We start from the raw sequence: 25,576 nt of genomic DNA on the forward strand, positions 1-25,576 counted from the left end.
CTTCGGTTTCCCCTGCCAATCTTCATTCCACCAATTGCTCCACAATCACCCTCACCTATCATCTGGGGCTGGTACAATAGGCCAGAAGTGGCCGCAGTACAAGGGACTTAGTCCCACCCCACTAGCAATAAAAAAAAGTTAAGGAATTCCGGACTTTGAACGGAATCAGAAGCCTCATTACCACTTTCATAACAGCCCACCAGCAGTTCCTGTCTTCAGGTTTCATTAAGGTAAACGTAAAGTTGTCCCTGTGCTTAACTAATTAAACATTACGCCATGAAGGCGTATGGGGTAGTGGATGTATAGATCCAAATTCTCTTGATCTCGGCACTAGTTAGAGGTGAGTGGTTAGCTTCGAGCCCCGGCCGCTTTACACCTGGGAAAGAGCCCCCGGTACCCATTGTATAGGAGGCTGGGAGGGTTCCAGAGCCGGCCTGGACGACATGGAGGACAGAAAATTCTTGACCCTACGGGAATCGAACTTCGACCCTACTCACTTCGACTTCTGAAACGTCGGAAACTCCGTCCGCATCCTCACTGTGTCAAGTCCCAAGAGCAGGATGAGCACCAACAGCCACTCAATATGGAAGCCAAGTTACCTCTGAAGTGAATCTCCCCTGTGCTGTCCTTCGTCTCCACCACAACATCCGCCATTACCTTCGCTTTTCTTTGCCTTCGTACTGTTCCCCTGTCTCTTAAACTTTGTTCGCGTACTTGTTCCTCCCATTATCCTCCTCCTCCTTATGAGCTTCTTGTTCTACATATTCTTTTCCCCTCGCTCTCGTACGCTTTTTTATTTCCTACGCACTGTTCCACTGAGAACGCTGTCAGATTCTGAAGGCCACATGCAAAGCAAACATTGGCACGGCCCTCTCACAAGGAACACCGTTTTCTGTTGAGCTCTAGCACCGAAATTGCACGCTACATGTCTGTTACAAAGTGACGTCATGACTTCGTAACTCCCATGAAGTCGCGTCTGTTTTCCTTTTCACACACAGCCACCTGAGCCCCTGCAACTACTCGTTTAGACTTCACGCATAACATTGGCGGCCGAGAAGTTGCCTAATCATCACGGCGTACCAATACTGCGATTTCGAAAGCGGCTGAGCTACCTCAACCATGTGCATTTACACTGCTTAGTTAGTTAGTTATTTAGAGAGGGTGGCTTTCCCCATGCACTTACACCTGTATTGGTCCATTGTGCTTCCATCTATGATTTATACCAGTCTCTATATCCTACCGGTATTGGTGCTTACCATGAGTCCCGCCCAGCCAGCGAGACCGGCTCTACTAGCTGAGAGGTATCTATAATGCTTCCCGCATCTATCAGAGGCCTTAGAGACTGCTGTTGGGCGTGAACGTCCGTAATTTGGCTCAGTGACCTCCTTTGGAGATATGAGGTTCTTTTACGTGCCGTAAAGTTACGACACGGGACCCACGGCTTAAAGTCCCTCCCGGAGGACGTGTTCCCTGAATTTTTCCGCCCTTAAAAATTCGACGACCTCCGCCGGGTATTTGAACCCGCGTACTACGAGTCATGAGGTGGGAACGTTACCTCTAGACTACGGAGGCCGCTTTTTACACTACTTACTTACTTACTTACGCATGGAGCTGAGCCCTTCTGGAGGAGCCGCCAATTCTGCAGCTAATGTGACCTTAATTATCTCATGATTTAGATGTATAGAGGAGTTGAGGCACAGCTCCATGCAATCTTAGCATTTTAACAAGGTAGAGATGAGATGTTAGATTCATGTCCCTGCCTCTTTATATTCTCGAAAAGAGCCTCGGTACCCATTGGATAGGAGATCGGGTAGGCATCAAAACTGCTCTGGACGCTGTGGAGTACAGAAGACGAAACTTTTGCCCCTGTCGGGAATCGAACCCCACCCGTAGCCCGTCGCTATATCGATTGAGCTGTGAAACGACGCTGTCAGAAAGGCGTCGGAAACAGGGTGGCTAGTGCGTGAAGGAGACTGTGAGTTTTGTCCGTCGTTAGGATAATTCTTCCCTTACATAACGACCTCTTCTGTCTGATTATTTATTAATGTGGAATCATTACAAATTATAAATCTGAGATATGTGGAAAGCCAGTCTACAAAACCGAAATTAACGGCCTTGGAGATTCGTTGGAAGCCGCTACCGAGCAACAGCTACTGAAGACTGAGAAGCCTTAAGTGTACTCTGGTTAGTTATATTTGGAGTGTGTAACTCAGTGAGACTTGCCGTAGTTGTTTGTAGTTATGTCTATAAGTGTTCAATAAATCCAATTATCGATCCCCAAACCCATCTATATCGACACACAATGCACGTGACAACATTAACTTCAGGCATTAGAACTGCACTGACAACTGCAGCTAGTCTGCAGGCTAATACTGTTGTCGTGACTCAGATGTTTGAAGACTACATGCATATATTTTCTTGATCTCGTCCCTGGAGTCGTGCAATATTCACCGGGTACAGACAGGCTTCAATTATTGATCGGAGCAGATCAACGGTCTGCATTCTGCACAGACTGTACACAGCGGTCCCCATTTCTGTCCAGCTTACAGCTCTCACGTCCTCTACGTTAAACTTTCTCTCTGTATTAATCGTTTGGTCTTTTCTAAGAAAGAAAGGGAAAAAAAACCTCTTCACCGCCTTTTTGTGCTGCTGCATGTGGCAGCAGTGTTTATGGTTGCCGCTAGATGGCAATAAAGTCCGGGGATTTCTTTCACGGACTAGAGTGGTGAAATAGAACGGCCATTTTCGAGTCATACTAGTCATTTTCAGTTATCGCTCTCAATTAACTGGCATATTTGAGTCACTCGGAACTGGTAGAACTGGGTACACGAAAAAGCAAGATAAAATTACATCTACCGTATATGAAAAATATAAGAGAGAAAGAGAGAGGGAGAGGAAAACTGGAGAAACATACGAAACCGACGGCCTGGAGCGTCAGTTTCGAGCATAGAAGTTGTCCAGAACCTGAGCAGTGCTCATTATCCTGGGTGTTCGTGACCGAATTAGATTCACTTTGGCAGCAAGTTTCGTGAACTCTTGCCTGTGGCCACGGAATTTTGAGTTCACGGTTAGCTGAATGGCATAATTTGAAGCAGTAATCTGTGGGTGTCTACAACGAAGAATGTAATCTTAAATTCAAAATGGAAAAGCTGTAAGAGAAGCATTTGGTAACACGGTGGAAATTGGAAGCATCCCAGTATTTTCCGACTGCACCCTGACATCTTGCCATCAGTTCGACAACTACGGACTATAGAAATCGCCTGAAGTTTATCGAGCAAACATACTGTCACAGATTTCAGACGCTCTTTGTAGCAACAGACCTTTATTTTCGAAATTGATGAGAAAAGAAGAAATTCCGCACAAGGTTTCATTCTTCTGGATATAATTTTGAGTGCATAGGGATACCAGGTAATTGCCCCATGAGGAGGGGCACGGGTCAACGGAATTTTGACTTCCTAGTTCCTACTGCGAGCTTAACAGAGAACACCGAAAGACACTACGAAATTTATTCCGTAAACTTGCTTTTGCGTATGGTAAAAAAATTGTAAAGTTATCCCTGTTCTTAACCACTTAAGCACTATGATATGCAGACGAATGGAGGAGTGGATGTATAGATCCATTTATTCTTGACTTCGGCACTAGTAGTGGTCACTCTCACACCCCGATTTCTTTACCACGGGGCAAAAAGACCCCCAGGTACACACTGGATGAGAGGCTGGGTGGGCCCCACATCCTATCAGTACGACGCGGAGATCGGGAAAAAATCTTACTCTTACATGGACTTGAACTCCGACCCCTCTACCGTCCAGCCCGTAATCAATCCCCATACCGGCACGGTGGTGAGGTCAGTCTCACGCGCCGGCCGTCCTTTGCCCCCAGAAAGATCCCTTGTACTCATTTCTGTTAGAGGCTGAGTCAACCCAAAGGTTATACTACGGCTGTAAGGAATAGGTCAATTGAAAAATCCAATGACATCATCGGAAATCAAACCCGTGAACTTCCGGCTTGTAGCATAGTGACTCAACAAACTACGCTACCGCGTGCCCTCAAGTACATGAGGATAAACATGAATTGTGCGGTTCCGCTTTCTTCTGAACGTGCGTGTAAAGAACGCCTGACACGTCATGAGATAACTGTGAACTGTGCTCCAGACATCAAATTCTAAAGACAGCTGAACATTTTGAGATCTTCACTGAGGTGAGTGTCAGATTGTTTTCTAGGCTATGACTTTGTGAATTATCGGAAGTGAATAGCGACGTTTCGGTAGAAAATGCTGCGTCTATACTAGCGCTTGAAATATGTATAAAGAGGTATTACCCTTTTATACAGGCAGCTGACAGGGAAGAGATTCACATAGACTCACTGGACGGGGTAAGGAACAGGATCGTGAATGAGACCAGTGGGGCTGTAGCCCTTCCCGTGAACCTATCGTCACCATTATGCCGGACCGGGCCCCATTTCTTCACCCTCTCCTGTGGGTCTCAGTGACCACCTACGAGGGACAGTCAGTAAATAGATAAAACATGGATACGGAAAACAAACATTCATTTCTCGATATATCCTCCATCAACACTGATACACATGTCCCATCGCTTTACCAATGCGTTGAAACCCGCAGCATAGAAGAATTTTGACTGTTTTCTCATCCACTCCAGCACTTCCGTTTCAACCTCTTCGTCAACAGAAAAACGTTTTCCATCCAGCTTTGAATGGTTTACGAGGCGGGCACTTCCCACCGAAAACAGGAAACGTTTCTTTATGGATATCCTTTGCACTGAGTCCTTTTGCTCCACCAAAACGCACAACAGAGCACTGTTCTTCGGTACCACACACCTCAAGCACCGTCGCCATTTTGCCTACTGAAACCAGCTTCTGAACATGCGCATGCGCGACTTCTACCTAGATTATCACGAAGCTGGATTGTGCTGCTACCTAATGATGAACACAGAGAACATATTACCTCAATTACAGCCGTTTTACTTCCCATTTGTGACATATTTACTGACTCTCCCTCGCATATAACCGAATAAATTCTTTACAATATACAATTCAACAGTGAAGATAGAAGCATAATTTTTCTCCGAAAAATCGAGTCGATGTCACAAGGCAAGAGACCACAGTTTGTTCGGCGACAGTGTTTACAGCTATATTGAGTCTCACTGGGTCTCAGGATGTGCTGCAAACACCTACACATCCCAGCAATACATCACTGCACACAGATCTCTCATTATCTGAGTTTTATTGAGTTCCAAGACCCGGAGTGGAATTCGTTTAGAACTGCCAGCTATATCAAGATTTCTCCTCCTACTATTCCAGCTGAAAACATCTGTCTTTTGTAAGACCCCACAGTGAAATAACCCATATCTGAGGTTTTCAACGACAGTGGCTTTGAAGATTGTAGTATTCTGGAATGTGACGCTGTGTAGTCTGGTAGATCATCTTGCGACACGGAAGAGAATACACTTCACTAATCTGGACCGGACATTTCCACGGCGGAGACCCTGGAGAGTATCATCTACTGGTATTTGGGGACGTGTTATCTGATAGAATACTGTCGATGTTTCACAGGAGCGTACTGCCTCCATCTTCAGGGTAGAAGTGCAAGTAATCTCTAGAGCTCCATCAGAATTGTGCCTTCTCGTTTCTTCCTGTTTGTTTGCTTGATTTACTGTTCGACCCTGAAGATAAAAGCAGTACTGTCCTCCAAAACGTTGGTAACGATCTACCAGATTACATGGCATCCTATAAGAATAGAAGATAGGCTACATTTGTGCGAGACGTGGTTCCATTCGCAGAGCGGGTTGCGAACCAGCGGCAAGTTAATACAAGTTGTCTCATTCCCACCTTGCTTCCCAGTACTCACAGTTTTATCAAAGGAACACACCCATCTCGCTGCTCCCTAATTATTTCTGGTCTGCCCTTGCCAGAGGAACGCTTCACCCTGCATCTAAACCTTCCTTTCCTAAAAAAAAAACTTCATCTTGTACGGCTGGTTGCCTGTGTTAAGGAGCGGGGAAGCTGAATCTGTAGATAAGACCGGCATAAGTGACACGCACGCTGTATCCTCACGTTAGCTGTGATTGTGTGCCGACTACGTATCATTCAGTTACGTTACGATGCGTAGAATCTAAACGCAGTAACATGATAGTGAAGAGTGAATTGATAAACGTGTGGGAGGATTCTGTTTTCTCCTGTAGTGCCTGAAAAAATCACGTAACATTTCAAGGAAGACAGTAAGTGTCCAAGCCGAGAATGATACTTCGAAAAGGTAAAGTTGTCCCCGTGCTTACTTAATTGAGCACCACGCCATGAAGACATACTTTGGAGTGGAGGTGTAGCTCCACCATTTTTGACCTCACACCTACATGGAGGTCAGTGGTCAGCTTAACGCCCCGACCGCTCTACCTCCAGGAAGAGCCCGCGGTACCCATTAGATAGGAAGCCGGATGGGCTCCAGAGCCGGTCTGGGCGCTGTGGAGAAGAGACAAGTCTTGCTCCTATCGGGATTCAAACCCGGCTGTCCAACACGTAGCTCGTCGTTATACCGACTGAGCTATTCCAACTCCTGAGACTGGCACTTAGGATTAACGTGAATGTAGGGCCACAATATCAGGTCAGTACAGCGACCAGGTTACGACCTAGACGACCGGTGAATCTGGGTTCGATTGTCTAGCAGAGACAAACAATCTTCTCTTATGCACAGCGTCCAGACCGACTGTGGGCCTCACACATCCTCCTGTCGGGTGTCCACCGGGGACTTCCCAGCAGCAAAAAGCGGCCGGAGCGTGTAACTAAACACTTTTCTCCATCCAGTGCCGACGTTAACAATACGTAGAGCTACACTTCCACTCCTTCATATGTCTTCATGGCGTGGTGCTTAGCTTAGCGCAGGGACAATTCTACCTTCACGTTTTTAACCGTTCTGTCTGTAGATGGGAATACACAGCGTCGAATGATACCTTGATTATTAATTTCAGATGTTTCGGAAGGAAGTGGTCGTGGCCTACCGTGAGGAACTATACTGACACTGAAGAAAAGGGCCCGAGGATGTACAAGTAACAAATAGAAGATTCGATGAGAGTGGTAGATAACCGAGCTGAAATTTAATCTCAGGATGTCCCGAAAACGAAGCAGAAGCCCAGTATCAATAATAATAATAATAATAATAATAATAATAATAATGTTCAGCAGCCCTTTACCACCCTTTTACCAGGAAGTTTCCTGCAACTGAAAACATAAATAAATAACAATTTGTGACCTTAACATTTCAAAGCAGAAAGTTAGTACCCATCTACCAGACTGTACGATACCATTATGCAGGATATCATAATATGTACGTAGGTTACTAAACTCTGTGGTGTGACGTCGCACTCTGGTAACGTCCACCGATGATTCGGAAGGAAGAAAAAATTCCGTCTTCAGAGTAAATGAGTCCGAGAAAATACCAGATCCCAAATAAAGGCAATACAGGATATTTTCTGACAGCTAAGAGTTGCGGCATAAGATTTCCATGCTCTTCTTCCATTAGAGAGACATTTTGTTCTTTCGTATTTCCACGGCAACTAAGAAGTAAGCGAAAAAGCTGAAAATGATTAATTTAATATATAAGCTTCGCTGACTCCGCATACAGAATATATGCAGAGAATGAGGACAAGTTTTAAAACGATATATCACGTTCATAGCATGGAAACTGCACAACACCACTTGAATAAAGAGCAACGTAAAAATAATAATGACGGTAGTAGCATCTTAACAAACAAACAAACAAACAGCAGTAGCGAAGTAACGAACAATATTTCACTGCTCACTCTGTGAACCGTTGTTAAATGTGACTAAAAAATGTTGCGGTTTGCTGATTGAGAAACGCTAATTGCTTTACGTTCGAGCTGCACACTACAGAACTCAGGACTTCCCGTTTTTCAGTTCAGGCGGCTTCACCATCACGATTAGTCGCTGGCTTCCCACCGCGGCGGCCTGGGTTCGATCTCGGGTCTGGTCAAGTGGGAACTGTGGTGGACAAAGTGGCGCTGGGACAGGTTTTCTCCGAGTACTTCGGTTTCCCCTGCCAATCTTCATTCCACCAATTGCTCCACAATCACCCTCACCTATCATCTGGGGCTGGTACAATAGGCCAGAAGTGGCCGCAGTACAAGGGACTTAGTCCCACCCCACTAGCAATAAAGAAATACATAAAAGGAACCCATACAGAAGAAATTATGTCTCTCCTTCAGTTATCATTTTTCAGCTCTAGAACCGCTATACGGTCTTTAAAGACTTTCGGTACGAACATTAGGTAACTGGAGGTCACCACAAGCTTCTATGTTTTATTTGCTTTCCGTTTTCTATCTAGGCTATACAGCGTCAATTGGTAGGACGATGAACCGGAAATGACGGGGAAGGATACGGTCGTGGCCTAAGCTACTAAATCTGCAGTTGCCTGGAGGGACTAAGGAAAATCACGAAATATTTCAGTCAGTATAGCAGGTGTCTCATCCGAAATTTGAACCAAATCCCTTTCGAAAAAACCCAAGATTGTTATCGTTAGGCCAACTTACTCGCCAAGAATTCTTTTTCTCTATATTTTGGCACAAATAAAAGTTTGTACAAAAGCGGCCTGAAACCACGCAAGAATACATCCAAGATTGGCTTGAGCTGGATGAAGGAGACCATGGATTTCGGCTTCTGACAGAAGAATAAATTGTTGCAGTGATTTTTTTTATTTATTTTCATCAGCACTACCTATATTATTAAATTTTTCAGTTATTTGTTTGTTTTTTTTTATTTTTTTTTGTCTTTTAGGGTTATTTTGCGTTACTAACCCGGATGACCTCTCCTCTATTTAATCGGGATTAGCTAGTGTTTAATGTACTTAAATGTAAACCGTATGAGCGGGGGTGTCACAACCGGCGAAGTTCGCCACGGCGTGAACTAAAAGAGCAGCGCCCCTGTCGGCGTCACATTCCGTTTGCACCGGGCAAGTCTTGTCTGACGTCATCCCCATTCCACAGGTAACAAGATAAAGCATTTATATAACATATATAACAAGCTCCATCGTCTGGCGATCTGAAAAATATTTTATGAGGTAAAAGGAAGACTTCTTTTTCAAATATCTCATCTTGATTTTTGCTCAATTCCTATTTCCAATAGTGCAAATGTGAAGAACCGGGCAACGAAAACGCAATAAAATCGATATCTGCCTTACACTGACATCTAGCGATATTCCAGTAGAACTTCTTGCAACTATATAAAGAGACTCTGCTACTTAAAGATTTATTTTTATTTGGGAAAAATAAATGTATATGCAGAAATGGACTAAGCAATGCACATATACAGCCCTCTGACTTAACGAAAGTTGGTGATAAGACTTACTTCTTGGTAAACACATTCCAGTGAAGCTTATGCATGCTACAATAGGACGTTCATTGCTAGACAACGGACAAATAAACCCTCTTCCTTAATAATACAGGCTGCATTTTCTTTGTAGTTCGTGCCCAGGGGTTATAAAAGGGGATATTCAGAAATGGACAGAATATCCACTTTGTTAATCATGTAAAATATCTGGGTGAAATCTTCGATAAGAGGACTGCGTGAAGATTTCACATAGAAATGATTGAAGCCAAGGCCTTCAGAGTATTTATTAAAAATCTACTCCCTATTCAACAGTGAGCGTTTAAACGCAAATATTAAACTAACCCTCTATAAGGCACTGATCAGATCAGTAATGACTTACGCTTGTCCCGCTTGGCAATTAGTGGCAGACACGTTCCTTTTAAATTGCAGAGTATGCAAAACAAGGCTCTGCGCACCACTGAATATTTTTCAAGGTGGACACCGGTCCGCGAATTGCACACAGCTTTCAATTTTCCGTATGTGTATGATCATATAACAAAATTGTGCAGGCGACAAGCAGAAGTCATACAAAATCATGAGAATGAACATGTTCGCGGTATAGGACAAGGCGAAGCCTTGGTGGTAAAGCTTACGACCGTTTAAATGACTAAGCTGCCGTTGTAGCATAAGATATGTAAGTTAGGCATGACCTACTCTGTAAAGCCTGTACTTACAGTGGACTTGTGTGTAGTGCAAAAGGAAGAATTTTCAATAACATGCTGTATATGTGGGAAATGTACACTTGATGAAAGGCCAAGCGTATTCTTTAGAGACAAACCCGTCTTTTTGTCAGAGAGGATATTACATAAGGACTATTACCGCAAGAGTTCAGTTGGAAAAAAAATCTCTGGTCGTAGACCTCAAGAGGCCTGACGCATAGATGAACTGATTGGCGGTAAACCGCCAGTCGTAAAGTGAAGTAGTCGAGGAGGAATTTGGTCGAGTTCTGGTAATGATAGGCAAAGACGATTGAGAAGAAATGGCAAGAAAGGAATTAGGGGGTGCAAAGAAGACTTCGTGCGTGATTTGAAGTTAGAGTAAGACTGTGATAAATCAGTTGCCAGGATACGGCTAGTGAGACTGAGAAGCTTACTGGGAGTGTGGAATGCTGAACTGGAAAGTGCAGAACAGCGATAGCGCTGTAATTACCTGTAGCCCCAGGTTGTGAATGTATTGATTGATTGATCAGTACTCTGTCAGACGACAGGTCCACAGCCTCCTCCAAAACAGCTCCTCCACTTAATGTGATCTTCTGTTTTTGGAAAGAGACTATCCAGGAAAAGTGATAATGTGGTAGTTTTTCCATTTGCTNGATCTTCAAGTTACAGAAGTAACTCGAGGCAGAAAATATGGTACGGATATAAGGAAACCGAAACATTAACCAGTCAGCACAAGTAAGGGGAACAGTGTAAAGAATATTGGCCCTTTCTTGCGTCTTTTTCAGGAATATAGTAAAAAATGTAACTGTAAGTTAACCCTGCGCTTAATGAATTAAGCAGCATGCCATGAATATGCATGGGAGAATGGAAGTAAAGCTTCAAGATTCTTAAACTCTGCACTGGATGCAGGTGAGTAGTAAGCATCACGCCCCGGCAGCTTTAGCCCGGGGAAAAGGTTCCGGTGTCCATTAGATAGAAGGCTACATGTGCAGAAGGGCTGTTCTGGACGATGTGGAGCAGAGAGAAATTTCTTGCCCCTGCCGGAAATCGAACCCCGGTCGTCCAGCCCTCAACCCATGGCTATACCGACTGAGCCATGCCTGTGAGAAAGAATGTACGGCGAACAAATTGGAGTGCGAAAACTATTGTCCCTTTAAGGGGTCTTTTTCAGTATGTCGCACGGTGTTGTACTCCAGAAGATGCCATCTTCATTGTGAGCGCTGTGGGTACCTCGTGTCTCCCATTACGTACGCTCTTGAAGAAGTTACGGGAGTTGTACCGCAGTTGCACTGTGCCAACTAATTACTAAGCCATTTCGTACAACCTGAATTAGGCAGCGCGAGGGAACACTCCATTACGCCCCTGGGAGCCTACTACAATTATACTAATGAATTAGAGCTTAGCGGGGAGACATATGTAGTTCTTCCTTTCTAAGCAGATTATTTTTCCCCCCACAGTGGGGAGAAGAGGTTATTAAAATATCGTAATGTTGGCATTACTCTTGTGGAGCGGTGTCGCGCGAATTCTTTTGGTATAAATAACTTACAATTGACATTAATTACATTCTGTCTCTAAAGGATGAGAAGTCTATGTGCGAATGAAAAGACAGGTTCCAGCCATTCAGTGTTTTACATTTCCTCACTGAATTGCCAGGCCAATGTAACGAAGTGTTCTGAGAGGAGCATAAACTAGGAGGGCGATGGATCCAACCCCAGTGCCGAGCTGAGGACCTCAAGACAGCCTGAAGAGTTACTCTGGAGGATGGATGTGAGGACATTTCATAAGTCCTTCATAATGAAACGAACTATGGCAGTGCCATAGGTAAGGCGTTTAGCCGCCGGCTTCCCACTGTGGCTGCCGGGTTCGATCTCAGGCGTCATGTGGGATTTGTGGTAGTGGAACAGATTTTCTTCCGAGTACTTCGGTTTCCCCAGCCAATTGTCACCGTGCTATCTTCCCTTAGCTCTAATCCCGGAGAGGGCTGGCTGTTTGGGAGTCACTGAGTTATTTTTCAGTCACCGAACCTCGCGGGGTGTCTGAAGTAAACCTAGTAAGCGAGATGGTAGTAGCAAGATAATGCCGACTACGTTACTTTGTGTCAGTGTTTGGGAGATTTCAATTTCAGGCATTATCACGGCAGAAATGATTCTACAAAAATTAAACATGCAAATGGGTACAAATGCTGATGAAATGACATGGTTCAGTTATTGTCATGTGTAACTTGAAACGGGGTCATTGGTGAACAGAAACACGAAACGCGACAAATAAATATCAGCTGGCTCCACATCTAAACGACAACATCAAATTGCATTAAACATTTGAAGCGTAAAATACATCTAAACAATATTTAAAAATTCAGTTCGTACCTCACAGGAAACATAGTCTGTGTCCACAGCAACCAACAGACGGTTAACGCTGTTTAGGGGAAAATCGTTGTTAATTACGATAATCAGACGAAACACATAAATACACTATGTGGAAAAAATTCTCAGTTTTTGGATATAAAACAGGAGATAAAGTAAAGGAAAGCTATCCCTGTAACAGGCCGTGAAGGCCCATAGGGTTGTGAGACGTTGAGGGTCCCACATTATCTAGACAATCGGCTCAAAGACGGCGGTAAGGTTGTCAGCCTTACGCGTCGACCGCGCGCCTGGTACTCATTTCTGTTAGAGGCTGAGTAAACCCCAGTGCCATAGTGCGTCTGGATGGATTAGGTCGATTGAAAAAAATTCAATGACCTCATCGGGACATGAACCCGCGATCTTTCAGCTTGTAGCAAGCGCCTCCATTTATACCGTGTTCCTCCGAAACATCGACTAACATTACCCGACTAAAGGTGGCAACAGTATTCACGAAGCCATGACTCCGTGCTTGCGTAAGGGAGAAATCGAGCCTACCTGCTGCCCATGGCTGTACGTGGTTCCCGCCACGGAGCACGGGTCAGGATCACTCTGGTTCGAAGCCTCCTGTTGCACTACAATACCAGAAGGCAGCACCGTCGTGGGCGCTGAAACAGAAGAGATATGCTTGCCTTTATGAAGTTCACATAACCTATCCTTACGACTGTCAGTCTTATGAGATCAGGTTAGGATAGGCTGAACACTGACTGACATATGCAGAATTGCACCCTTCATTTCGTCCCTTTTGAGTGAGCACCCCAATAAAATAACCGAAGTGGATGGTACGAGTATAGTGACAACCATTTAGACTCGTATTAGATTGGTGCTCAGTTCGAATATAGGCTGGGACACCAGATATTCTGAGGTTCTCCGTGGATATTCCTTAAATCCTCCAGAGAAATTCTGGGATAGTATCTGGATTTCAGCCACGACCGTCTCCTTATAAATCCTTTACAAGTCATCATTCGTCCTACCATTAAACGGTACAGTATAAGCCTGGGTTACTGAGAGCGCCCTGAAACTCCCTCCCTCTAAGTGAAAGTAGTTGTTTATTGACATACAGTTCTTTTTATTGCTAGTGGGGTGGGACTAAGTCCCTTGTACTGCAGCCACTTCTGGCCTATTGTACCAGCCCCAGATGATAGGTGAGGGTGATTGTGGAGCAATTGGTGGAATGAAGATTGGCAGGGGAAACCGAAGTACTCGGAGAAAACCTGCCCCAACGCCACTTTGTCCACCACAAATCCCACTTGACCAGACCCGGGATGTAACCTGGGCCGCCGCGGTGGAAAGCCAGCGACTAACCGCTTGAGCTATGGCGCGGTCCTTAACTTACAGTTCCCGGCAGGTATAACAATTTTCTCCACAACATCCAGACCGTCTCCGGAGCTCAATCCAGCACCATATCCAATGAGTACCGGGGGACGGTTTCCCTGGACTAAACCGACCTGGGCGTGAAGCTGACCACTCAACTCCATCTTGTGCCAAAGTTAAGAACGATGGAGATATACCTCCACTTCCTCATGCGTTTTTATGATGTGGTGTTGTAAACACAGGGACAATTTTACCTTAACTCCACGGAGCTGGTTACATGTTGAGAAGCTTAGAGTTGCGCAGCAACTGTAGCAATTACCAGCATTTTATAGGACCCGAAAGTTCATTGCCGTGTTCAAAAGAGCCTGCCACTTGTCCCTACTCTGAGCCAGATGAAATCCTTCGATATCTCCATCCTACTTCACTAAGATATATTTTAATGTTATCGTGCCATGTTCGTCTGGGTCTTCCTAGTGGTCTCTTTCATTCAGATATTTCTACCCAAATCATACATGGACTCATTTTTCCCTTATGCGTGCTACATGCCATGCCCTTCTCATCCTTCTTGAATTGATCACTCTACCAGATTTTGAGGAGGAGTAAAAGTTATGACGGCTTAGAAAACCTAAACTAACTGCCGTCGGGATTCATTGCGCTGACCACGCCAGACACTCTATCCGCTAAAGTTAGCACTAACTTCGTCGACAAGCGGCGGTCACTCATTTGGTATAGTTAACTTAGGGACTAAAGCCACGGAGTTTGTAAAAGTTATTAGGCTCCTCGTTATGTAATTGTCTCCATCCTCCTGTCATTTTATTTCTGTTGGGTTCAAAGATTCCCCTTAGTACCCTACTTTCGGGCACCCTCGATCTCAGTTCTTCCCACAATATCAGAGAGAGAATTTCACACCTATACAAAACTAGGGCAAACTTACAGTTTTACTTTTTCACACATCAGAAGGGAAAACAGAAGGTTCTGAACTGAATGGCAGCGGCCATTGCCCGGACCGCATAGAGAACATCGCTTCCCATTATTGTTGTACCCTCCTGTTGCTGTAGAATTGTTGCCATCATGTCTGTTGGCAGAGCCGTTACCTAGCAACGGGTCTACATGCTACAGTATCATTTAAGGTACGCCATAGCTTCAGTAGGCAACCTTACGGAGGAGAAGTCCCTGTGGGTGTTCAATGAGCTCTCCGGTATGACGATTTTTGTTTACATTGTGTTGGGAACAGGACATCTTAACTTCGGAATGGTGACGTAATGATTTATATCATTGTTTGTTGGTGGAGAACAGTCAAGTAGGTTTTGGACTAACGATTCCAAAACATTTTGGCACGATACCCTGTCCATTGTTTCCAGCAAAACCTTCAAGCCCCCTTCAATTTTTTTATTGAAATAAATTCAACCCTTCGCCCTCGTGTATATATTAATTTTATGACGAAGGAGCTCGTAATTAGCACCACAGCAAAACCGCGAGTAAAAAAATTAAATTTTTATAAATGAAATGCCGCAGAGTGCTCTGTGTTTGGCAGTGAATAATGCCGATAAATGTTGAAGCCTAATTACACTAGTTTCTATTCAATGTGTGGATTAGTTTCTTGGGGTGGGGTGGGACTGTGTTCACTTGGTACGTCGGCCACTATTTGGCCTATTGTTCCAGCTCCGGATGATAGACGATGATGGAGCAGGAAACCTTAGTACTCGGAGAAAATCTGCCCCAGTGTCACTTTGTCCACCACAAATCCCACATAACCTGACCTGGACCCGAACCCGAGCCGCCGACTAACAGTCTCAGGTATGACACGGCCAATGTCAGGGTTAGCAGTTCTGACTGGTGCTTGCAGAAGAAATGATTATATTGAGCTAAAGGAATTCAGTATTTCGGTGGAATTTGGCACTAGAATTGATTTTATATCTCACTGGTTCACGGCCCACAAGGGTGGGGGGACACGCCTAGTTGGAATCCACTATTTTAGACAAGCAATGTCAAGCAGTTGACTTTCATGCCTTCTTCAGGTCTACATATTCACATCGGCATTCTGTTCAGTGTGTGTGAGCACTCGGTAAACGTGAATGCAGTCTGCAGATTGGTGACTATGATAAACAGGCCCCCGGTGCCGGGCCAGCAGTTCCCATGGGAGCAACTCCCGACATTATCGCCGAGCGCTTTCAATTGTTTGGCGCTGACATCTATAGCAAACGTTGCCAGAAATTAACAAACGCTGTGAATGAGACCGGTCTTGTTACTCAGCTAACAGAGTTCGGACTCAACGCTGTGACATGTAACTGGACCACGTATGGGACATAAGTGCATATAATGCAAGAACGAAGCTCTGGTACGAAAACCTGGAGCAAGAAGACTACTAGAAATACCTAGATGTAGGTGGGAGGATAATATTAAAACGGAGTTTAAAGAAATAAGATTAGAGGCTGTGAAATGTATACATTTGGCTCAGAATAGGGATGAATGGCGAGCTATTATGAACACGGTAATGAACATTCGGGTTCCATAAAATATTGGAATATTTTAAGTGACAATGTAACAATTGGCTTCTCAAAAAGATCTCAGCTCTGCAGGGTTAGTTACAGTACCAGATCTCCTATTCATTAGATTAAAAGTCTTGGGAAAAAATGAAACTAAAATTTTATGCCCAGTACACTTATTTAAATTATAAAATTTTCGAGGCAATAAATAAAAACGGACGGGGAGAAGACGTCACAATTGTTCATGACTACACCTCCTCAACGTTCTCAGAACTTGCAGCTGCGACGTAGAATGCAGATGTGTATTTAGGAAGACTAGACGAGCCTGCTTCCAGAAGAGAACACAATTTGTGAAACACCCTGCACCAGTTCAGCTGCATGAGATAAAGCGGATGCCTGGTAGGAGACAAAGTGACATAGCAGCTTCGTGGAAGGAAATATGTACGAGTATATCTTTATTTGTGTGGTCGCTTATATTGATATCCCAGCAACCTGGAGCACGCATGGAGCGCTCCAGTGTTGTGCCGAAGTACTACTGTATGTTCAAAACATCTGTGATGTTGCCTCATCTTCAGATAGTGACGTACATCGTTACGCCACCGTTAGAAAGCAAGTATATCTTATTTTCCTGAATCCGATGGGAACCAAAATCGCCATATGCGAGATCCCATTGAATACAGAGAACTCACTTAAGGAGTGATGTACACTCAGAGATGTAAGTTTTGAGGTTTTCACGGCGATGACTATGAAGAAAGTCGTCTTCTGGGATCTGGCGCCGTGTATTCTTTGTTTCAGCTCTCTGCATTCGCAAAGCAATTCAAATGCCCTGAAGATGGAGGCGATACGTTCCTCCGAAACGTCGGATGAAACAACGAATACACGGCGCCAGATCCCAGAAGACGACTTTCTTTAAACTCAGAGAAGTTTTGGATAAAGTTTAAAGGTCATAGATACAACGAAAAACGAGAAACACTGTACTTTTTAGGCGCATTAAATCAACATTACGAGCCTTTATGAATTTATAATTTCTCATACATATGTGTAGAGTGTTGCAGTATGATCTCACTGAGTTTTTATGTTTGATAGAATCGTCAGGTGCGGACAATGATCCATGAAACCTCGGTAATTTTTACCAGTTGACATGACTGATATGTGTAAAGTTTCAGATTTTAGATTCTGTGTTTACTGAGACGTTTCCTATATTTGATTAAATAAGAGCAAAATTACTGTCACATGTTTGGAATCCAGAAGTGTTACTTCCATGGAAACGCTACAACAGACCGTTGCATAAAAAGTAACAATAGCGGTACTGTAATTCTAACAGTGAGCCGTTGCGTAGAGAACGCCGAATCTCCACGGAGATGAATAACCGAAGACCCGTTACGTAACAGCGGACAGTAGAAACGAAACCGTGAGGAATGATGTCTGGTATCCAGTCCGCAGAACACCTATATAAGCCGAGAGGTACAGAGACAGAAGAACACCCGTGAGGAGGCGGGGTCGAAAGCCTCCACCGTGACCCTGCGAGTCGTAGGAGGAAGTCTCAAATCTGAGACAGTAAAATATGGTCGCGAGTCTCAAGGGACTCGGACCCGAGAAAGACTGCGCTGGCAGTATATATAAAAGACAGACCCGTCCTCTCGTCAGAGAGGGCGCCCCTCAAAAACAATACCGTAAATGTCAAACAGTATAAATATCTGATCATGAGCCCCATCTGGGGCTCGACACCAAGACTTACTGACTGACTGTCCGTCAGTCGCAATGTGACTTTGATTTGACTTGACTTCAACAGAAAAAGACAGCAAGAAGACAGTCTTCAGAAGGCCGCCGCAGAAAGCAGTCTAGTATTGGCCGAGATATAGTGGAAGCAGTAATTGTGATAGTGCAAGTGATAATAATTGCAAAGCGTGTGAGTTTATAAGTGGAGCACAATAAAGATTCGCTAAATCCAAGACTCACGTAAAGTTATATGTCGCGTGGCATACCCAACACGTGACATTATTTTTTAAATCCTTCAACTGTAACCTTGTATGTTTGTTACGTTGAAAATTTCTACTGTAAGATTTCAGAACAAAATATATGACACAAGAAGACAAGATGATAGATTTGTATATGCATTGAATGAACGCAGAGGGACGAACATTTCTCATACAGACCTTTACAATAACTGATTTATGGAGCAGATCTCTGTAGCTATCTCACAACAGAACTTCATTTTACAACTTACATATCGAGAAATTTGTACAAGATGGCTGATATTCCTTTGGCATGATGCTGGCGCATTGCACCTAAGATTACAGAAGGAGGCCAACGAAACTGTCAGAAACTATATCAGAACATTACCTTGTTTCTCAAAACTCCCCCCAGAGGTCAGGTCGGATGCAAGACTACCATAACATGGCGCAGCTGTGGGAGACTTTAAGACGAGAGGGATAAAACCGGATGCTGCAGATATTGAGAAATAAAACACAAAGAGACGAAAACGGGGAGGTATGGTGACGACTGAAGTTGGAAATGAATTAATGAATGAATAAATTAGACGGCTCTGGCGAGTGTGTTGCATGTGGAGTGTGGCAGTTTCTGTATTACTGCTGGCTGTCAGTTACAGTTTCCAGCACAGTGATAAAATGGATGAAATGTGGGCCGCGCTTCGCCATAGGGTGGTCTACAAACCAGCATCATAAACTCTCAATTGTGACCAGCATTACTGATTGGCTCACAACACACTGATTCCTATAAATGCTCAGGTGATTAAGAAACGCCCTGCTTTGATGATGCCCGATGTTTTTTTTCTAGAAACAACGGCAAAGAAAATGTATTAGGAGGATAGCAGGACACACAAGAATGTGTGTGATAAAACTTAAAGAGAAATGGGAGAGGATGCTAAGAAAGAAGAAGAGAGAAAAAGAAATACATTATAGTTGAACTGTAATTAGTTGAACGTGTATAAGTAAAATATTAATGTGTAGTAAATGAGTTATATAATTTGGAATACAGTAAACCCTCGCTAATCTGGATCGAAATATGAAAAGAGAAGAATATGGAAGAAGAATCAGATAAGGAATGGGACGAACTACATGAATTTACAATTAAGAAGAAAGCTCTTAGCTCCGCAAGAGATTACATTGATGCAGTAACGATTTATGTAGACTATTCAACAAATCCGCCGGTCACGGTAGCCGAGCGGTCTAAGGCATGTACTGTCTTCGGTCGCTCGGAAGCCGAGATCGTGGGTTCGGATGTTTCCTGTGAGGTACGAACTGAATTCTTATATATTATTCTTATACACTACCGGTCACAGTAGCCGAGCGGTCTAAGGCATGCACTGTCTTCGCTCGCTCGGAAGCCGAGATCGTGGGTTCGAATCCCACTCAGGGCATGGATGTTTGTGTGCGTTCTTCTGTGTTTGTGTACAGGTAGAGGCCTTGCGACGAGCTGATCACCCGCCCAAGGAATTCTACCGAATGTGTAAGATCTAGAAAAACCGAAGTGAACGGAGAAGTTCATGGAGGTATGCCTAGGACCACTGGGGCTGTAGTGCCAAGGGAAAAAAAAATTAAAAAAATCCAAATTTCCACGAATATTATTAACACTTAAGAAATGTGAGGGAGACCCTAATTAAAGAAGAACAACAGAGGTCTGTTCAGGCAAAACTTGATGGTTTCTGCAAACCTTCAATATTACGTTCAAAAGAAGTACAGCTTCTGAGTCTTCTATCGATGAATAAATGTATTGCCATTTTATAGTTTTTAAATAAAGTCTCTATAGTGTTTTCTTATTTATTTTTATCAGCACTACCTATATTATTAAATTTTCCATTCGTGTTCTAAGTTTTTTTTTGTCTTTTAGGACTACCTTTTGCTTAGCTAATCCGGTTGACCTCTGCCCCCAGATTAATCGCATTAGTAAGGGTTTACTTTATTAATTTCAGCAGGATGCTGAGGTGCAGAATCAGAGGATCAGAGATCGGCACACCAAAGTGAGAACTGTAGGGGACCTAATATTGTATGAACCCATTCATTTCCATTCTACGCCTTAAACACAACTCCCTTACACTGTAACCAGCCCAGAGCTGGGGCAGAGATGAAGCTAAATGCAGGGATGTGTAGCATCGTGTGACCAATATGGCTGACATGACCACTGGATAGCTTCAACATGGTCATGGCCTAATTATTGTGGCATTTGTAGAACACACAAATACGCCCGATTTTCCTAAAAGATTTGTACAGACGTTTCCAATGTACGAAGCAGATTTTCTAAACTACCTACCTACCACTCGGCGCTACAGCCCTAGGCGAGCCTTGGCCTCCTCTACAAAGAGTCTCCACAACCAATGCGTGCTGCCAGAGGAATTAACCCACGCATAATGAACCGAGGGTGGTTGGTAGGTTTCTGAACATTTTTTTAGAGGATGAGGTTGTTAGCCTCATGCCCAACCCCAAACCTGGAGGACCAGAGTATCTCTTTTAGTCTTGACTCTACCCTTTGATCTTTCCGACATGGGTGACCCTACCGGTAGTTAAACTACCGTCGGCATAGCTCTCCAGATCACAGAGTCACGCAAGCCCCTCCACCACAACAAGGTGGAGATACATTGGGGGAGGGGGAGATTTTCTAACCAGTACACCGAAATCTACTGGCCTCAAGACTGAGGGAAATACGTTATACAAGGTTGTAACTTCGCACATCTGAACATGGAGTGGAACAGGGTCTCTGTAGTTCCGGAAACCAGGCGCCTTGTGGCTTGGGCGCTAATGAGCATGCGTCCTCCTCCTATGTCATGTCTCCGCGGCAATTCTAATTGTTGTGCTAATTTGCAGAAGTAAGGTTCAATTATCTCTTTCCAGTCCGGAATAATTGCGACTTCTCTGTAATGAAGGCAGGGTCACATTTGCGGTTCTGACAGAACCATCACAGAGGCTACTTACTTATTACTCATGGAGCTGAGCCCTTCTGGAGGAGCCGCCAATTCTGTAGCTAAAGAATTTCACAGCATTTTATGGAACACGAAGGTTCATTACCATGTTCACAAAAACCATCCACTGGTCCCTATCCTGAGCCAGATCAATCCAATCTATAACATCCCATCCTATCTCTTTAAGATCTACGCGGTAGCGTACATGGTTGAGACACTATTCAACAAACCACAAGGTCACCGGTTCGATTTCCGAAGAGGTCATTGGATTTTCCAATTTATCTAATCCTTCAGACCACACTATCAGCCTGGGGTCAACTCAGCCTCTAACAGAAATATGTACCAGGAATCTTCCTGGGGTAGAGGCCGGCCGGGGTTTGAGGCTGACAACCTCACTGTCATCTGTGAGCCGTTTGTCTAGAGAAAATATGGGAGCCTCGACTTCTCACAACCCTATGGGCCTCTACGGCCTGTTACAGGGGTAGCTTTACTTTTTTATGTCCAAGTGTTCCGAAGGACATGCACGCTATTCGCAATACAACCGTCATTTAACTCTGCAAATTTGTCCTTAAAATCTGCCTTCATTTTTTTAAAACTGTGTTAAAATAGATAAAAACTAGTTAAAATAAACCAATACTGGCTAATATTTTTATTATTACTGCAACTTTTATAATTTTATATTAACTCTCTTTAGACGTGTAGTCCCGAGTCCTGTGTTATGGCCGTTTTCCTGATGAGCACGGCAGAGCCAGGCTCTCGCAGGGTACGAGAGTTCTCTCGTCGCTTACCGGATTTGTCACATGTGCGTATTTTACAGTATTATTACTAAAATCCACAAGTCAGCAAGTTAGGCAGAAGCATACCAATGATTATTCTCTCTGGCAGGCAGATGTGCAGAAGGGTGTGCTCTCATCGGCCGTTAAGTGGCGCCTGCTAATGTGTGTGGGCGGAACTCGAAGTTATATTTCATGCTTACGGACACCACAAAAGGACAGAACAGCCAATTGTAGTTCCTTTTTCCTCGAACTTAATGTTGTGATTTCGTCCCATTGTTTGTCTTCATTATGGTGTGAGGTTACAAATTTCCTCCTAGGGATGCTGTGTTAGTGTAAGAGAGAGAGAGAAGAGTACGACACAGCTGGCAGCCATGTTGTTCTCGCTCTCACTTGCGTTAAGCGCTAGACAAATGCAACTAGAGACAAGTCGTGTTCAAATTCAGAATTACTGGGTTTTTGGACTTTGTCCATCGTTCGGTATTCTAAAAACTATAGAACACGGCGTTTCCGTTCTCAGGTGAGGGGTCTCTTAGAAAGCGCTAACCTCAATCATCCGAGGACGGAAACAGATCCAGCTTTCGAAACGCCGTGTTCTATAGCTTTTAGAATACCGGACGATGGACAAAGTCCAAAAACCCAAAAATTCTGAGTGTTGTACACCACCGTCAGCACTGTTTAGAATCCTACGTGTTAAAATTGCATTCAGGCAGTTCCAATGTCATCTCTGCGCATGTGAAGTTTACAGGTAGGTAAGTCTATTTCATCTCAGTTCATAATAAAACTGGACGCGAGGGATGCACAATCGCGTCTTGTTCATTAAGCAGCAACCTCCATTCTGACAGAAATAATTACCGTTATCATAAAACACGTCGTAACAACATAACTACAAGAAAAGTTAAAAGTTCCCATGGTGCTGACTATGCAATGTGACGCCGTTTAGTCTAGTAAATCCTTACCAACGTTTCGGAAGAAAGTGACACCATCTTCAGGGTAGAATATAGTTACAGACATATACGAGGAATCTGTTGCCTTTATATTATCAAATGTATGAGTGACTACAGACGCGGTCTGGATTCGTAACGGGATTTACTGAACACTTAAAGAAGGTAAATACAAGTAAATATAGCAATATCTCTAATTCACACACTCTACAATTCGCTACAGCACGCACTAGATCTTCTCGGTGTACTGTATCATCACCGGTTGTCGCCTGGTAACGGCTTCCAATGCTGTAGCTTCCTCAGTTTTGGTGTTCACATTCTTACTGGCCGGAGACAGTATCACAATTAACTAAACTCTCGGCTTGTCCTGCTTATAACATCGCGTCATGAACTGCGTGAAGAACACCGCATTCAAGTTACTCTAATGGAGCGTTTTACGAATCTGTCGCGGATATCACCTAGCAGCGGCCGTTGTTTACAAGGTGATTACATTGTAACGGGTCTGCATGCTACAGCATTCTTGACAGGAAAATCCTACACTTTTATCCTGTAGATACAGGCAGCACCGTTACTCCGAAACGTCAGTACCACACTAGATGAAATCATACCATAAGACGGCAGCCTTCAGCTAACTACGCTGGGTTCTAGTACAACTAGAAGTATTGGTGACGTCACAGCAACAGTGGCCCGCTGCGAGTGACCTGAACGGAAAACGTTTACTAGTTTCTTATGGTTCATAATCACTATTCTACAATTCGACGATCCCACATTAAATTAAAGCTTAAATATTCTATCCTTGCGACAGGTCACTAACATGTATACCAGCCAAATCAATTTACACGTGACGAACTCAATGCTTTCTTCCGCAACAGTAACGGAACAGACCATAGTACGCATGCGCAATCCGATTAGGACCTCACTGGCGAAAGTTTTTGTAACGGTTTCCATGCTTCAAGTTGTAGCGAGTTAATTATACCTGTCATGCAAGTGGAACTCTAGTTGACAAAAACATACAGGAGCCTAGATAATCATTGGTGCAGACTACAGCTTATCCTGGAACCGTATTGGCAGTTGCTTTATGTATGTTTTATCAATGAAAATATCGCCTTCTCTGTTGCAAACCTGCGATATTCTATACCTTCACTATGAATCACCTCTGATTTTTTCACTCAATTATTATACATAATCTTCAATAAATGTATATGTTCAAGAAGCCCTGGCACGTGAATTAGTCATGTCCAGTGGCGTAACTCGTATACTTTTTTTGTTCACTTAGGTATCATTTTAATTCTTATGTTGGGGTTTTACTCAGGCCAGTCTGGTAGAGTTAAGGTGGCGTATCTTTTCAGTCTATTTGTAGTTTCGCTATTGTCTAGTACAGCGATGGCCAACTGGCGGCCCGCGGGCCGCATCCGGCCCGCGACTTGATTTACTCCGGCCCCCTGCCAAGTCTCAGGTTTATTTTAAAAAATCNATTCTCTCAGTTACTGAATGTACATAGGGCCAATGATGTTAGGCAGATAGAAATACATACAACGGAGCCGTTAATACCTGATCCTAGCCCTTCTGAGGTTGAAATTGCTATTGCAAAATTGAAACGGTATAAATCGCCAGGTAGTGATCAAATTCCGGCAGAAATTGTTCAAACAGGAAGCGAAATATTACGTTCTAAGGTCGACAAGCAAATTACTTCTATTTGGCATATGGAAAAATTGCCTGATCAGTGGAAGAGGTCTATTATTGTACCAGTACACAAAAAGGGTAATAAAACTGACAGTAATAATTATCGGGGGATACCACTGCTATCAACTTCATGCAAAATTTTATCCAATATTCCTCTCTCAAGGTTAAGTCCATATATAGATGAAATTATTGGGGATCATCAGTGTGGGTTTCGACATAACAGATCGAGTATAGATCACATCGTTTCCATTCATCAGATAGTGGGAAAGAAATGGGAGTACAGTGAGACAGTACATCAGCTATTTGTAGACTTCAAGAAAGCCTATGATTCAGTTAGGAGGGAAGTATTGTACAATATTCTAATAGAGTTTGGGGTGCCCATGAAACTAGTTAAGCTGGAAAGTTAGTAAAATTTTCCGTCCAGTGCGGCAATAGAGGTCACATCACTTTTATTATTCTTGCCTTACATGTTTCGGTTTAAATAAAACCATCATCAGAGGCACTTTTCGTAAGGCAAGAATAATAAGAGGGATATGACCTCTATTGCCGCACTGAACGGAAGATTTTACTAACTTTCTAACTTGATAGTGCAGCGGACCAGAATGAGACAATTCAAAATAGTTAAGCTGATTAAAATGTGTTTAAACGAAACTTATAGTAAAGTCCGTATAGATAAATATTTGTCGATAAATTTTCTACCCAGAATGGTCTAAAACAGGGCGATGCTTTATCGCCAATCCTTTTCAACTTTGCTTTAGAATATGCCATTAGGAAGGCCCAGGAAAACCAGGTGGGACTGAAATTAAACAGGACACATCAGCTGTTGGTGTATGCCGATGATGTGAATCTACTGGGTGATAATAGAGATACCATAAAGAAAAACACACAAACTTTAATTGACGCAAGTAAGGAGGTTGGTCTAGAAGTAAACACAGAGAAAACTAAGTATATGTTGCTATCTCATCACCAAAATGCAGGGAAGAATCATGACATAAAGATAGGAAACAGATGTT

General features: G+C 43.6%; 1 protein-coding gene across 2 annotated transcripts in view; it reads right to left on the minus strand.

Annotated features, from left to right (window-relative positions):
* LOC111875400 (kielin/chordin-like protein) overlaps positions 1-25,576 on the minus strand; it is a 204,699-nt gene that overhangs the window by 20,579 nt on the left and 158,544 nt on the right. For both annotated transcript variants that reach the window (XR_002844719.2, XM_023871625.2), the window contains one exon: positions 12,947-13,056. Coding sequence is in view for 1 of the 2 variants with exons in the window: in XM_023871625.2 (XP_023727393.1) it covers positions 12,947-13,056 (110 nt within the window). In the remaining variant the exon portion in view is untranslated. The remainder of the gene's footprint in view (positions 1-12,946; positions 13,057-25,576) is intronic.

This window comes from Cryptotermes secundus, unplaced genomic scaffold (assembly GCF_002891405.2).
Source record: "Cryptotermes secundus unplaced genomic scaffold, Csec_1.0 scaffold15, whole genome shotgun sequence".
Taxonomy (NCBI): domain Eukaryota; kingdom Metazoa; phylum Arthropoda; class Insecta; order Blattodea; family Kalotermitidae; genus Cryptotermes; species Cryptotermes secundus.